The sequence below is a fragment of the Pristiophorus japonicus genome, chromosome 5 (assembly GCF_044704955.1).
Source record: "Pristiophorus japonicus isolate sPriJap1 chromosome 5, sPriJap1.hap1, whole genome shotgun sequence".
Classification (NCBI taxonomy): Eukaryota; Metazoa; Chordata; class Chondrichthyes; family Pristiophoridae; genus Pristiophorus; species Pristiophorus japonicus.
In genome coordinates, this window is record NC_091981.1 from 294,452,542 (window position 1) to 294,467,497 (window position 14,956).

Here is a 14,956-nt window from a genome sequence, read left to right on the forward strand (position 1 = left end):
ATAATACTAATCACCTTTCCGGCCTTTATAGAAATCTCAGACCCAGACAGGCGACTCGACACCAGAAACTAGCTTCAACAATTGCGACTCGAAACCAAAGGATAATTTCAACAATTGACACATTTACGAGCCCGCCAAAGGATAATTTCAACAAGTGACACATTAACGAGCCCGCCAAAATTAAACAAAGAACTGGGCTTGATTTGGCGCACAGATTAGAGGGCCTCTCAAAGTATAATTGAGGCCCTGTTTTGCAGTCAGTAGGTTATCACAGGTTATTCAAAACTATTCATGGTTATTTCGAGGCTGTCACAGATCATCACAGCCAAGGCAGAAAGTCAGTTTTCTGTGACCACGGACATCATCGGACATATCGCGGCAACAAGAGCCTTACGAAACTACCAACAAACCATTACCAACAACCAACTTGGTAATATTGAACCACCGCGATCGGCAGATTTCGACAAGAACCAACTCGGGAAAAAAACAGAGAATCGAAAGTTTTACACTCTACAATCTGTTCCTGACCTGCTAACGGGTAAAACCTCACCTAAAGTAACCCAAAACCCTACCTCTGCAAGAGAAAAAGTGGGTACTTACTCCATACATCCAAAATGCGCCCTACCGCATCAGCGGACACACCCCAACTGAAGGAAACGCAGTAAGAAGTCCTCTACTACGTTTGGGGTATGGCAAGCAGAACCTACAAAACCCAGCGAACCCCGAAATCACGAACTACCATCAACTGTCAAAGGAAGGATTGGTGAGCATTATCCCTGCTGCCCTAGAGTCTAACTTAGCTACAGATAGGGATTGGGAGGTGGGAGATGTTTTTTTCTGCTGTATTTCTTCTTGTGTGTATTAAAGTGTTCCCTATTTTAGAGATTGTAAGATTTTGACAAGACATTAAATATTGTATTTTTCTTTCTTGAATAAAATCAAAGTTTCTTGCACCAAAACCAGTTGTCTGCTGCACTTTGTCACATCCCTAAATAAATCCAAGGTCTAGAATCGAGGGAGTGAGAGTGATTCGAACCGCTCAGAAAGTCAGAAGTGAACCTGACCCACACACTACCCCCTACAATTGAAAACTTTTCTTATTTCTGTCACTCTCATCACAACATGAACTATGTAACCTTTTCAGTATTAAGTTCCGGTTACCTGAACTGAGGTCCTCAACTTCATGTTGTGAATCTGCACTGAATATGGAGGACAAATTTCCAAAGTCTATCAAATAGAGAATAAAAAATATTCAGACAATGCCTTTCACATCAAAAACCCAAAACAAACAATGAATCTCGTAATGGGGAACAAGCTCTTACTACTTATCATTTGTCGTCCCACTTCCCAGCTCTATCCCCGTAGTCTTGCCATTTTTTCTTTTAGCAACTCACTGTATTAAAAATTGTCCTCATCTCCCCTCTGGTTCTTTTGCCAATTATCCTAAATCTGAGTCCTCTGGTTACAGACCCACCTGCCAGTGGAAGCAGTTTCTCCTTATTCTATTCTTTCATGTGATTCCATGTCTTAGATGATCTCATTAATATTAAAGCCTAGTTACCTTGATGGTCGTATTCATTCTCCAAATCATCTATCATGGAAGAATTCATAATTGGGAAGCCTGGCATTGAACAGAGAAGAGCAACACTCAATAAAAAGAAAGACATGCATTTATAGAGCACCTTTCACAACCACCGGACCTCCCAAAGCACTTTACAGCCAATGAAGTACTTTTGGAATGTAGTCACTGTTGTAATGTGGGAAAACCGAAGTCAACTTGCGCACAGCAAGCTCCCGCAAACAGCAATGGGATAATGACCAGATAATCTGTTTTGGTTATGTTGATTGAGGGATAAATATTGGCCAGGACACCAGGGATAACTCCCCTGCTCTTCTTCAAAATAGTGCCATGGGATCTTTTACATCCACCTGAGAGGGCAGATGGGGCCTCGGTTTAACGTCTCATCCAAAACACAGCAGCTCCGAGAGTGCAGCACTCCCTCAGCACTGCACTCACTACTCACCTCAAGTCTCTGAAGAAATACCACCATCGATGTCTCCGCAAGATCCTACAAATCCCCTGGGAGGACAGACGCACCAACGTTAGCGTCCTCGGCCAGGCCAACATCCCCAGCATTGAAACACTGATTACACTTGATCAGGCCACATAGTTCGCATGCCAGACACAAGACTCCCAAAGCAAGTGCTCTACTCAGAACTCCTTCACGGCAAACGAGCCAAAGGTGGGCAGTGGAAATGTTACAAGGACACCCTCAAAGCCTCCCTGTTAAAGTGCAACATCCCCACTGACACCTGGGAGTCCCTGGCCAAAGCCCGCCCTAAGTGGAGGAAGTGCATCCAGGAGGGCGCTGAGCACCTCGAGTCTTGTCAGAAAATGGGTAATTATAGACCGGGTAGCCTGACATCGGTAGTGGGGTAAATGTTGGAAATAATTATTATCGATGAAATAGCAGCACATTTGGAAAGCAGTGTTGGGAATAGTCCAAGTCAGCATGGATTTATGAAACAGAAATCATGCTTGACAAATCTTCTAGCATTTTTTGAGGATGTAACTGGTAGAGTGGACAAGGGAGAACCAGTGGATGTGGTGTATTTGGACTTTCAAAAGGCCTTTGACAAGGTCCCACAGAAGAGATTGGTGTGCAAAATTAAAGCACATGGTATTGGGGGTAATGTACTGACGTGGATAGAGAACTGATTGGCAGACAGGAAGCAGAGAGTCGGGATAAACGGGTCCTTTTCAGAATGACAGGCAGTGACTAGTGGGGTGCTGCAGGACTCAGTGCTGGGACCACAGCTATTTACAATATACATTAATGATTTGGATGAGAGAATTGAGTGTAATATCTCCAAGTTTGCAGATGCCACTAAGCTGGGAGGCGGTGTGAGCTGTGAGGACGACGCAAAGAGGCTGCAGGGTGACTTGGACAGGTTAGGTGAGTGGGCAAACGCGTGGCAGATGAAGTATAATGTGGATAAATGTGAGGTTATCCACTTTGGGGGCAAAAACACGAAGGCAGAATATTATCTGAATGGCAGCAAATTAGGAAAAGGGGAGGTACAACGAGACCTGGGTGTCATGGTACATCAGTCATTGAAAGTTGGCATGCAGGTACAGCAGGCGGTGAAGAAGGCAAATGGTATGTTGGCCTTCATAGCTAGGGGTTTTGAGTATAGGAGCAGTGGGGTCTTACTACAGTTGTACAAGGCCTTGGTGAGGCCTCACCTGGAATATTGTGTTCAGTTTTGGTCTCCTAATCTGAGGAAGGACATTCTTGCTATTGAGGGAGTGCAGCGAAGGTTCACCAGACTGATTCCAGGGATGGCAGGACTGACATATGAGGAGAGATTGGATCGACTGTGCCTATATTCACTGGAGTTTAGAAGGATGAGAGGGGATCTCATAGAAACATATAAAATTCTGACGGGACTGGACAGGTTAGATGCAGGAAGAATGTTCCCGATGTTAGCGAAGTACAGAACCAGGGGACATAGTCTAAGGATAAGGGATAAGCCATGAGATGAGGAGAAACCTCTTCACTCACCTGCGGAATTTCCAACCGCAGAGAGTTGTTGATGCCAGTTCATTGGATATATTCAAGAGGGAGTTAGATATGGCCCTTACGGCTAAAGGAATCAAGGGGTATGGAGAGAAAACAGGAAAGGCTGAGATGAATGATCAGCCATGATCTTATTGAATGGTGGTGCAGGCTCGAAGGGCCGAACTGCCTACTCCTGCACCTATTTTCTATGTTTCTATATTTCTAAAAAGAAAAGAAGTGGCAGGACCTTAGTCAAGTAGTTAGTGTAAGTAATATTTTCAGTTATTCAACCAGCAGAAAAACACCATCTCTTAAAAAGTTATATTTTCATCTTTGCAAAGGAAGGTGGCGCACAACAAAAGGGAAAGAACTCGAACAGGTGGAGGCCTGGCAAATCTGCACCCACTGACCCCCTTGGAAGACAGGGTTGCTGCTTTGATGGGTCCTGCCTGGAGAAAAGCAACCACCACTACACCAGCTGGGCCCACACTCGAGGGAGAGGGTAAGTCCTGCAAATTCCACAGTCTGGCTTTGCTAAATGTTAAGTACTGCGTGGGCTAGCCGTCCTTTTATTCATGGGGTTGTCTCCGTCAGCTATGCTTCGGTTGATGCAATGTGCTATCATTCATTGTGGTCCTTCAAATGAGCCTGCTGCCTGGCGCTGTGTGAGCCTACTCATGCCGCCCTGCCCCCTTCTCTGTTGCTAACCATTTGTCTGTTCTGTTATATTTTTCAGAACTTGAGGCCAACCCTGACGAGGCTGAAGCCGATACAGAAGAAGATTCAGACGCGGATGAGCCTGAAGAAGAGAACATCTTGCAATCCTACCTTCCAGACCAGGAGCATGACGGGGAGGGGATGGATGAAGCCCCCACTGTTGTACTCAGTCTGGAGGAGGTGCAGATGCCATTGAGGTGCCAACTCCTTCCCTGAATGGAATGAGTATTGGTGGGACATTCCATGGTTTCCCACCGTCCGAGGCTGAGGATTTCATTGGGCTGCAAGTGAGGCACATCCAGGGCTCCACCATCTGAGCCTGCGGGTCCCAGTGCGATGCAGCGAGCCACATCCAGGGTGAGGAGGGGAAGGAGAGCTCAACAGCGCTCTCCTGAGGTGCAGGATCTAACAGATGTGGTTAAAGATGAAGGCAATGAGTGCGGAGAGCATTGACCTTACCCGAGCACTCCTGGACAACATCAGTGGGGTGGGTGATCAGGTATTGGGCCTGGCGGGAGAAATAACAATACACTCTCGAGAAATGGGAACACTGTCCGGGAACATGAGGGAGAGATTATCTCAGTCAGCCGAAACAATGTCGGTGCACATGAGGAAGGGAATGTTGCAGGTAGCTGATGCGCTATCAGTGAACATGAGGGAGGGAATGTAGGAGTTAGCTGCTGCAATAAGGGAACACACCCAGACCCCGCGCCGATTGACAGAATCAACTGCCACTCCCGCTCCAATCCTCAGACCAGCCTCTGAAGAGGCATTGGTACAATTATTTGGGTTGTGACACCAAGCAGTACTTGGTCAAAATTGGTGAATACATCAGGAAGCTTCATGGGATCAAATGTTTCTAGCGAGTGATACACCTTCGGTACCACAAGTAGATGATTGAGTCTGAGTTGGATGATGAACAGTGTGAGTGGACAGGTCCAACTACTTCAACGGACTCAACGTCCATATCCCCACCAACTCAGATGCAGCCGACTGAGGGTATGGGACAATCTCGCAGAGACTCTGCATCTTCCGGGGGGGCAGGCAGTGAAGTTGGGGTTCAGATGAGAAGATCAATGAGAAAACGCAAACCAACTAGACGGAATATTGATAACTGGGAACATCAAGATCTTGGGAAGAAAGCTAACACTAGGACTGATGTAAGGGTTTCAAGGAAACTCAAGAGGATACAGGAACATAGAGGTCAGAAACCCTGGGCTACACGTCATGGAAACTGAAATTCCCCAAGACGGTGTCCTGAGTCAAATAAGAATATAGAAAATGGGCGTAGCCAGTCAATTGCAAAGAAATCGAGGTCAGAGCAGGAGGAAGTTAAAAGCTTACAACAAGATCCTCAGGCTCAGCAGTCAAATTTGTAAGATTGTAATCGTAAGTATTTTTTTGAAATATTGTATAAATACCGTGCTTCTTAAAAAAGGCGAAGCAGTGTAATGTATGCACCTGGTGAGTATGTTCACAGGTGTGCAGAGCTGTTGTAGGTGTGGCCTATTCACTTGGAGCAGTGAGCTGGTGGAGAGAGGAGCTCTTGCAATCTGCTCCAGCCTGCTGACCTGAGTACACCCCAGGAAGAGGAGGAAGGGGCTTACTGAATTCAAACATCCAGAGGGAGAGGAGGAGAGCAACTGCTACAGAGAGTTGGAGAGAGGAGGAGAAAAGAACAACAAATAACATCCTAGAAATAACATCATCCATTGAGGAAGGAGGGAGAGCCATTATTCTACATCATCTACTGGTGGGTGTATTGGTGCACTTCCCAAAAAGACTTTGTTTTATTGGTGGGGGGAGGAAAGAAGATTAATTTGAAGGCCGGAACATCGCGGGGGGTGTGTGTGTCTAAGTGTGTGTGGGGTTCTTGCCCACAACTAGGCCACACACACACCACTAAAGCACCCTTCCCCCATTGCCTGGCCTGGGTTAGCTGGAGCTACCTGGCTGAAGACTCATTAACACCCTAATTAACATCGTTGGGAGTACTGTGCCTGGGTAGTTCCAGCTATCCCGGGCGAAGACATCTTCTCCCCCCACCCGAAGACCATTATTTAAGACTTTGTCTAGTGTTTACCATCCGGGTAGTGCACCCCAGAAAATACCCACCCAACGCTGTGAGGGGAGACCTACTCTCGCAGCTTGTCTCTCTCTGAGTGGCCCCGTTCTCCCCTTTAATTAATTAAATTATTTATAATAAGACAACTGAGCAGAGGGAGAAATGCCCCTCCCCAATCATCAAGTAGGGGAGAGGTGTGCCTCTTTAAGAGCTCCCTCTGCTCAATATTAACAAGGCCATTGAGACCTATCAGGCCTGTGACTTTGGGATGAGTGTAGCCCTTAAAGGGACCCCATAATGGCAACCCCATCCATGCCCATGGCAGGGCCAGCAATGACATATACGTGCGTGGTGTCCGCAGCCATGGCGCCTCCTGCTGCCCTGCCATCATTTAAACTCATTGCCAAAAAAAATGAGGTGAAGAGCTACACTCACCCCAACATGAGCATCGAGGAGTGCTTGAGGGCAATGGCTGGGGGTAGTCGGCCCCTCGGCCATTGTCGCAGCCTCCAAGATGTCCGGTAAGGCTGTGTTCTTCCTGGAGTCAGAGCGGGTGGTGTCCCTGACCCTCGAAAAGGGGCTCACGGTGGGCGGGACCTTCCTGCCGGTGGACCCTCTCGAGGCCACCGCGCAGAGGGTCATCATTTCGAATATCCCACCCTTTGTTCCCGCTGAGCTCCTCCTCCCCCACCTACATCAACTGGGGGAGGTAAGGTCTGGGATCAATCCCATACCTCTTGGCCTCAGGGAGGCCAGCCTCCATCATGTGTTCTCCTTCCGCCACCAGCTTTTTGTTCGGCTGGTGCGGGAGAAGACAACGGAGGGATCATTTTGTGTGCCATACCCAGTGCGGTCGACGGACCGGCTGCTGGCGGCGACCACCCAGAGGGGGACGGGGATTCGGTGGAGGGCACGGGAGAAGATCTGGAGTCCATCACCAGTGAGGTGGAGGATCTCCTCGTGCCTACCGCTGAGTCCCCCCTCATTCCTGTAAAGGAACTCCGAGATTTTTTGGCACAATGCCAGGGTCGCCGCAACCGAACCCATCTGACCCTGGACAAATGGTCCGAGCCAGCGCTGCTCAACAGGTCCGTCCGCGCCGCCATTAAAACCATGGCCGCAGGCGGGCCCTTATCAAAACAAGAAAGCTTTGAGCTGCGCCAGCTCAGAACGTTCCTCACTGGGTTGCTGAGGGAGTGGAGGTCAACAAACGACTCCACTTCCCCCCACAATAGGTTAAGGTAGAGGTTGCACTATGCTTTTGCCATGAAGATAACCATAGCCAGTATCAACATCAACAGCAGCAGAGAGACACGCCATAGATTTAACAATTTTTCGATCCTATGGGAGGGGACATATGCGGTGTGCTTCCTGCAGGAAACCCACACCATTCTGGGAGACGAGGCCACGTGGCTCCTGGAATGGCAAGGAGAGGTCCGCATAAGCCACTTCACTACCACTTCTTGTGGGGTGGCTAGCTTTCTGGCCCCACATTTTCAGCCGGAGATCTTGGGGGTCGAGGAGCCTGTGCCAGGGCATTTGCAGCACGTCACGGTTCAACTGGGGGACATGCCGCTCCATCTCGTGAACGTGTACGCCCCTCAGCCCGGCCCGCAGCAAACGCGCTTCTTTGAAGAAGTGTCCACTCTTCTTGGCTCCGTCGACATTGGCGACTGCATTGTCCTCGGGGGGGATTTTAACTGCACCCTTGAGGCGAGGGACTGCTCCGGTGCCCCGCAGAGCATGACGGCGATAGAAAAATTGAGAAACGTAGTCGGGTTCCTCGACTTGGTGGACATCTGGCGAAATCTCCATCCCGACTCCAGCGCTTGTGGGTGAGGCCTGGAAGAGGATGGTCCAGAATCGACCGCCTTTACATGTCTCGGGCGTACGTTTCCTGCGTTCCGGCGGCCTCCATGCAGCCGGTGCCGTGTTCGGACCACCACCTGGTGTGGGCGGAGCTCACTTCACTCCGCGCGAGGACGGGGTCCGCATACTGGCATTTTAACAACCTGCTGTTGGAGGACGAGCGGTTCCGGGATTCGTTCCGTCATTTCTGGGCCAACTAGAGAAGAAAGCAGGGGGCCTTCCCCTCCTTGAGGCTATGGTGGGACGTGGGCAAGGCTCACGTCCGTCTCTTCTGTCAAGAGTATGCGAGGGGGTCGACCAAGAGGCGGGCAGCCAGGGAGGGGTGCCTGGAAAAGAATGTGCTCGACATGGAATCCCGTCTCGGTCAAGTCGTTGAGGACCCGGCCCTGCGGATGGTGTACGAAGCGAAGAAGGCCGCGCTGAAGGACCTGCAGCTCGCCGGGTCCCGAGGCGCATTCGTGAGGTCGTGGATTTGGTTTCTCCAGGACCTGGATCGCGGCTCCCCCTTCTACTCTCTGGAAAAAAGACAGGGGGTCTGTAAGCAGCTCTTGATGCTGCTGGCCGCCAACGGATCTCTTGTCTCGGATCCGGAGGTCATCGGCAACAGGGCCCGAGACTATTACGGAGTTCTGTTCTCTCTCTATCCGTCCAGCAAGGAAGCACGTAGAGTTTTGTGGGAGGACCTGCCGAAAGTCGGCCCGGAAGGCACCGAAAATCTGGATGCTCTGCCAAGCTTGGCGGAGCTGACCGGTGCCCTTGACCAGCTCTCGAGGGGAAAGGCCCCGGGGCTGGACGGATCCGACTTTTGTACGCCGCCGCAGAGTGTCTGATTAAGGTGAACGGGTCTTTGACGGCGCCTCTTTGCTTTGGGAGAGGAGTGCGCCAGGGATGCCCCATGTCCGGCCAGTTATATGCCATCTGCGTGGAGCCTTTCCTGTACCTCTTGCGGACGAGGCTGACGGGACTGGCTCTGCAAGGGCCAGACGTGGAGGTCATCCTCTCGGCTTACGCCGATGACTGGCTCCTCACGGTCGAGGATCCCGTTGACCTGCAGAGGATGCGTGAGCGCCTGGAGATTTACGCGGCCGCATCCTCCGCCAGGATCAACTGGGAGAAATGTTCCGGACTCCTGGTGGGTCAGTGGCGGGTGGACTCCCTGCCGGAGGAGCTTGGGCCTTTTGCCTGGAGCACGACCCATCTCTTCTATCTGGGAGTCTACCTTAGCACCGATGAGGAAGCCTGGCCGGCAAACTGGCAAGAGCTGGAGGCCAAGGTCGCCGCTCGCCTAGGGCGCTGGACAGTACTGCTCCGAGTGCTGTCCTACAGGGGTCGAGCACTAGTCATAAACCAGCTGGTGGCCGCTATGCTGTGGTACCGGCTGGTCACTTTGATCCCTCCCCCCGCCAAGATACAGAAGAAGCCGGTGGACTTCTTCTGGATCAACGGGAAGCACTGGGTCTCTGCTGCGGTCTTCAGTCTCCTGCTTAGGGAGGTGGGTCAGGCGTTGGTGTGCGCAGGCACCCAGCTTGAGACTTTCCGTCTTCAGACCCTGCAGAGATACCTTTACGTGGGGCCTTTCCTAGGTGGCGTGCACTGGCGACGTATTTCTTCCGCCAGCAGTACAGCCTCAAATATGACACACAGCTCCTGTTTCTGAGCCTGGGGGGCATCAGGACCGCCATGCGGGGGCTGCCTATCTTTTACCAGGAACTCATCAGGGTCTGGAACAGAGTCGCCACCAAGCGCAGCTCTCCACCATCTGGAGTGGCGGTTGTCCTGCAGGAGCCGCTGCTCAGAAATCAGTGCCTCCACGACCACGGTTTTAGGTGGCAGGCGGACGAGAGGGCTGTGGCTGGCGAGGTAACCAGGGTCAGCAACAAGCTCGATGGCGGAGGAGCGGGCTGGATGGCACCAGACGTGTTGGCACGGCGCCTAAACTGGGCCGACGTCCGGCGCGCGACCAATGCCATTGAGTCGCTAAAATCAGCGCTGGGCCCTGACTCCGTTAGGTGTGTCAAGGAGGCTCAAGCACGTGGGGAGATCCCGTCCAAACTGACCCCTGTCCGGATGGAATTCCTCATCGGCGCCAAGCCCCGAAACCTCCCTCGGGAGCCAGCGCCTCACAACTTGAGCCGCCTCAGGGAAATCCCCTCCGTGCCTTTCAGTTCTGCGCAGAGAGGTTTCCTGTACGGGCTGCTCCTGCACACTCTCCACCTTGCCATCCTCGTCTGCCGTCCGGACACGCCATGGTGTACCATCTTGCCGTCCGGAGGAGGCGAGGGTCCCCAATGGAGTGTACTCTATGCGGGAGTCCTCCCACTATTTATTGGGGACTTGGCCTGGAGGGTGGTGCACGGAGCAGTCCCGTGCAATAAATTTATAAGTCGGTTCACGGGCTCCCAGGCCGCCTGCAATTTCTGCGGCCTGGAAGAGTCCGTGTTCCATGTTTTTATGGAATGTGCGAGGTTGCAGCCCCTATTCCATTATTTGAAGGGATGGCTGCTCAAATTCTGGCTGCACTTCAGTCCCACACTCCTGATCTTTGGGCACCCTGTGCGGAGGGGAGCGGGTAGGTCCGAGGGCCTCCTTGTAGGACTGCTCCTGGGCACAGCCAAGGGGGCCATCAGCCGGTCCAGGCAGCGGGCGGTCGCGGGGGTCGTTCGGCCCGACTGCCTGCCTCTCTTCAGTGGTTACATCCGAGCCAAGGTGTCCCTGAAGATGGAGCACGCGGTGTCCACTGGTACGCTCGCGGCCTTCCGCGACAGATGGGCACCGGAGGGACTGGAGTGCATCATCACCCCCGGCAACCAAATTTTAATTTGATTTTATATGTTTTAAAGTTTAATTTGTTTTATTGCCGGGTTTTAGTGTCCCCCCTCGTGTTTTAGCCAGGGGGGACTTGTATAATTTGTGGTTTTAGTGCCCCCCAAAAATTAACAAAAAAAAGGGCACTTGTGAACTGTTTGAAGTGTTCCCCCCCCCCCCCTTTAATCAGGGAGCACTTGATTTAATTGTTTATTGTTCTCAACAAAAGAGTTGTAGAGCTGTTGCATTGTGAGTGGCTTAGCCAGTCATGTGATGTTGAAGACTCAATAAAACACAGTCATCCACAATGAGGTATGCAGTTGTGAGCCTACTGGAAGAACTGGTAATGTGCAGTGTGATTGTTAAATCTTTGCTCTTAAAAACTAGGTGGTTTATCAACAAAGAACTTATGAAGCAAAAACATTACCTTTTATGTTGCACACGAGCCTTCATCTCACTTTATCTGCATATTCTATTCCTTTCTTCCTCATGCACTTATCTACATTCCCTTTGTGCATCTCTGCTATTCACCTCAACTACTCCATCTGGTAGCGAGTTCTACATTCTCACCATTCTCTGAGTAAATAAGTTTCTCCTAAATTCCTTATTGGATTTATTAGTGACTATCTTATATTTATGGCCTCTAGTTTTGGACTGCCCCACAAGTGGAAATATTTTCTTTCCATCTACCCTATCGAATCCCTTCATAATTTTAAAGACCTCGATCAGGTCCCCTCTGTCTTTGCTTTTCTGGAGAAAAGAGCCTCAGTCTATTTTGAAGAAGAGTAAAGGAGTTCTCCCTGGTGTCCTGGCCAATATTTATCCCTCAACCAATAACACTGCAACAGGTGTAATCTGTAATTGTTACATTGCTGTTTGTGGGACCTTGCTGTGTGAAAATTGGCTGCCGTGTTGCCTACATTACAGCAGTTCAAACGTATTTCATTGGCTGTAAAGTTTTATGGGACGTCCTGAGATCATCAAAGATGCCATTTAAAAAAATGCATATCAAGTCAATTCCGAGATTCTCTCCCCCTCAATTCACGATAGACCCTGTTACCTTTTTGTTTCTGTGGTTCAGCATTAACCAAGTGGTATCCTGGCCTCCATTGACCATGATGGGCTAACCAAGCTGTGAAGTTCACCATATCCTGAATTATGGGCAAGTTACTGTTCAGACCCAGAATGTTGGATCACCAATGCCCGCACTCCTTTCAAAGGCTTTTTCTGAAAAAAAACTCTTTCAATTTAAGACCATCTATAGCTGTACTTACGGCATGTAGGCTGTGGTATGTCAAACGAATCTGCGGTCATATCATATTCTGCCAGTAAAGAAAGGAGAAAGTGTTGGAGAGAGAGATTTTCCAATAGAGCAAAGGCGCCTGTAGCATAATGCATAATGTTAGAATTAAATGTGTGTGTGTAAAATGTATGAAGATGGCTGCTCGTGATTCAGCAAAGCCTCAAGCGATTTCAGCTAGCCGAAAGAGACTGCATTCTTTGTTACTGATAACTGTTGTTTCTCACACAGGAATACATATTCAAAAAATGAGTTCTGCAGATGTCTCTAATCAACTGGCTTTCAGGCCTCAGACAAGATGTCCTGGTTCATGTTAGAACAATAAGACTCTGTAACAGGATTAAGATAAGGAGACTGCCCAAAGACAGCACCCAAGGACAGTAAGATAAGAGGGGGCCTGGACCATGTCACAAGATCATGAATAATTCTTAGCAACACATGAGGCAATCACGCAGCCACCTAATGTTTCAGGACCACTTCTATTGCTCTATCTGAATCTATATGTAATCCATAATCAATATGATTGGATAGTGTCCGGCCGAAATGGGCTGATGTAACTGTAGTAAACTGTTGTAAAACATATAAAAATCCATGAAACCCTTTGTTCGGTGGAGAGAGGTACCTGGATGCACCAGTGGCTTCATCTCCCCGCCGGCGTAATAAACCGTTTTGATGTATGGACCGACCCTGAGTGACGAGTGATTCTTGGAGGGTACATTCGCGCTATCAATGGCATAGTCGGCAGGATATTGCAGAGGCTGTTGGGACACCCCTGGAGAACCTTTTTCTGAAAAAAAACTCTTTTTCAATTTAAGACCATCTATAGCTGTACTTACGGCATGTACGCTGTGGTATGTCAAACGAACCTGCGGTCATATCATATTCTGCCAGAAAAGAAAGGAGAAAGTCTCAGTGATCACATTATACATCAGTGAAAGTGCTGAATGCGGTTGGCTGTTAATTAACAGTAAATGTACCTCATAATGTGAACAGACAGAGCCCAGATATGTGACTTCCTCTTCATTTTGGGGATATGGGTATAGGGAGGAAAAGTGGGGTTGAGGTAGACGAACATCTATTTGGTATTTAATGGGGGTTAGTTAATCGCTCTCAGTAAAAAAAAAAAGACTTGAACATGCACATCGCAGCAGAATGCAGGGTCACTTACTGACACGCAGGATGGTCCACAGGTTGGACATTTGATCCAGATTGTGCCTGTGTGCTATCAGTTTACAATGGGGAAGAAATTTAACTCCTTAACCATTTTTCAGGGAAAAACTGGGCCTGGAGGTTTCAGGTGGCCAACTTACATTCCTGATCACACTGCTAGTGCAAGTTTTTTTATTATTTATTCATTCACGGGATGTGGCCGTCGCTGGCAAGGCCAGCATTTATTGCCCATCCCGAACTGTCCTTCACCATGTGGTGCTGAGCTGCCACCTTGAACCGCTGCAGTTTGTGTGGTGAAGGTACTCCCAGTGATGCTACGTAGGGAATGCCAGGATTTTGACCCAGTTCTGATGAAGACATGGCAATATATTTTCACGTCGGGATGGTATGTGACTCGGAGGGGAACTTTAATGTGGTGGTGTTCCCATGCGCCTGCTGCCTTTGTCTTTCTAGGTGGTCAAGATTGTGGGTTTTGGAGGTGCTGTCGAAGAAGCTTTGGCCAGTTGCTGCAGTGCATCTTGTAGATGGTACACACTACAGCCACGGTGCACAGGTGGTGGAGGAAGTGAATGTCTAAGATGGTAGATGAGGTACTTATCAATCGGGCTGCTTTAACCTGGATGATGTTGAGCTTTTTGATTATTGTTGGAGCTGCACTCACCACCTCCGACATCGCGCCCCATAGCGACCTCCACCTTGCCCGAACTCTTCCCATGTCCTTTAACCACTACGGGACCGCAGAACAGGATTGTATTACTTAACGAAGGTGAATTATTATATGATAATGTAAAACATGAAATTGTGTCGGTTCTGATCAATATTTCAGGCATACAAATGCTGGAGTATTGTACAGAACAGGCAAGAAAGATGTATAGTGTAAGGTTGTAGTGTAGCAGGCTGCTGATGCCATGGGTGCCAGTAGGTTCCGAGGACAAGAGCAGGTGCATAGGCATAAGAGGAGAATAATTAATGACGCTGTTACCGGCTTTAATACCGGGACCTCCATAGTAAACTCACTGGATATACAAGGGCTGAATGAAAAGGTGGAACAACTTAAAGAGGTGATGAAGGAACTGTTAGAGCGGGCAGAGCAGAATCAGAAAGACCAAGTCGACTTAGGAAGGGAAGGCATAGAGATACAGTTAGATGGAATTTCAGTAATCGACACACATGCCAAAACAATTAATCATCTAATTGACAGAGAAGAGGAAGATGCCGAAAAGCTCCGACAAGGGCAACTCTGTCACACTTATGGTTTGTGGATGGTGGGACAGATACGACACAACCGCGATCAGATCCAAAGGGGGGAGGTACCGGACTGGATAGACAGCTCACATCTGGCTCTGCTAGCCAAGATGAAGGGGACACTGGATAACTGCACTCTGAAGGGACTAACCAGAGTATACCCAGCGATCCCAAACTGCCAAATGGGCACAGCTGCGGGAGTGGGGATTGTCTTGATCATCC

At 49.4% G+C, this 14,956-nt stretch overlaps 1 protein-coding gene across 20 annotated transcripts in view; it reads right to left on the minus strand.

The window, feature by feature from the left end:
• Positions 1-14,956, minus strand: part of LOC139264761 (uncharacterized) — a 460,034-nt gene that overhangs the window by 185,320 nt on the left and 259,758 nt on the right. For all 20 annotated transcript variants that reach the window (XM_070881860.1, XM_070881862.1, XM_070881861.1 and 17 more), the window contains 4 exons: positions 13,156-13,203; positions 12,294-12,341; positions 1,562-1,621; positions 1,162-1,227 (listed from right to left, as the gene is read on the minus strand). In XM_070881860.1, coding sequence (XP_070737961.1) covers positions 1,162-1,227; positions 1,562-1,621; positions 12,294-12,341; positions 13,156-13,203 — 222 coding nt within the window. The remainder of the gene's footprint in view (positions 1-1,161; positions 1,228-1,561; positions 1,622-12,293; positions 12,342-13,155; positions 13,204-14,956) is intronic.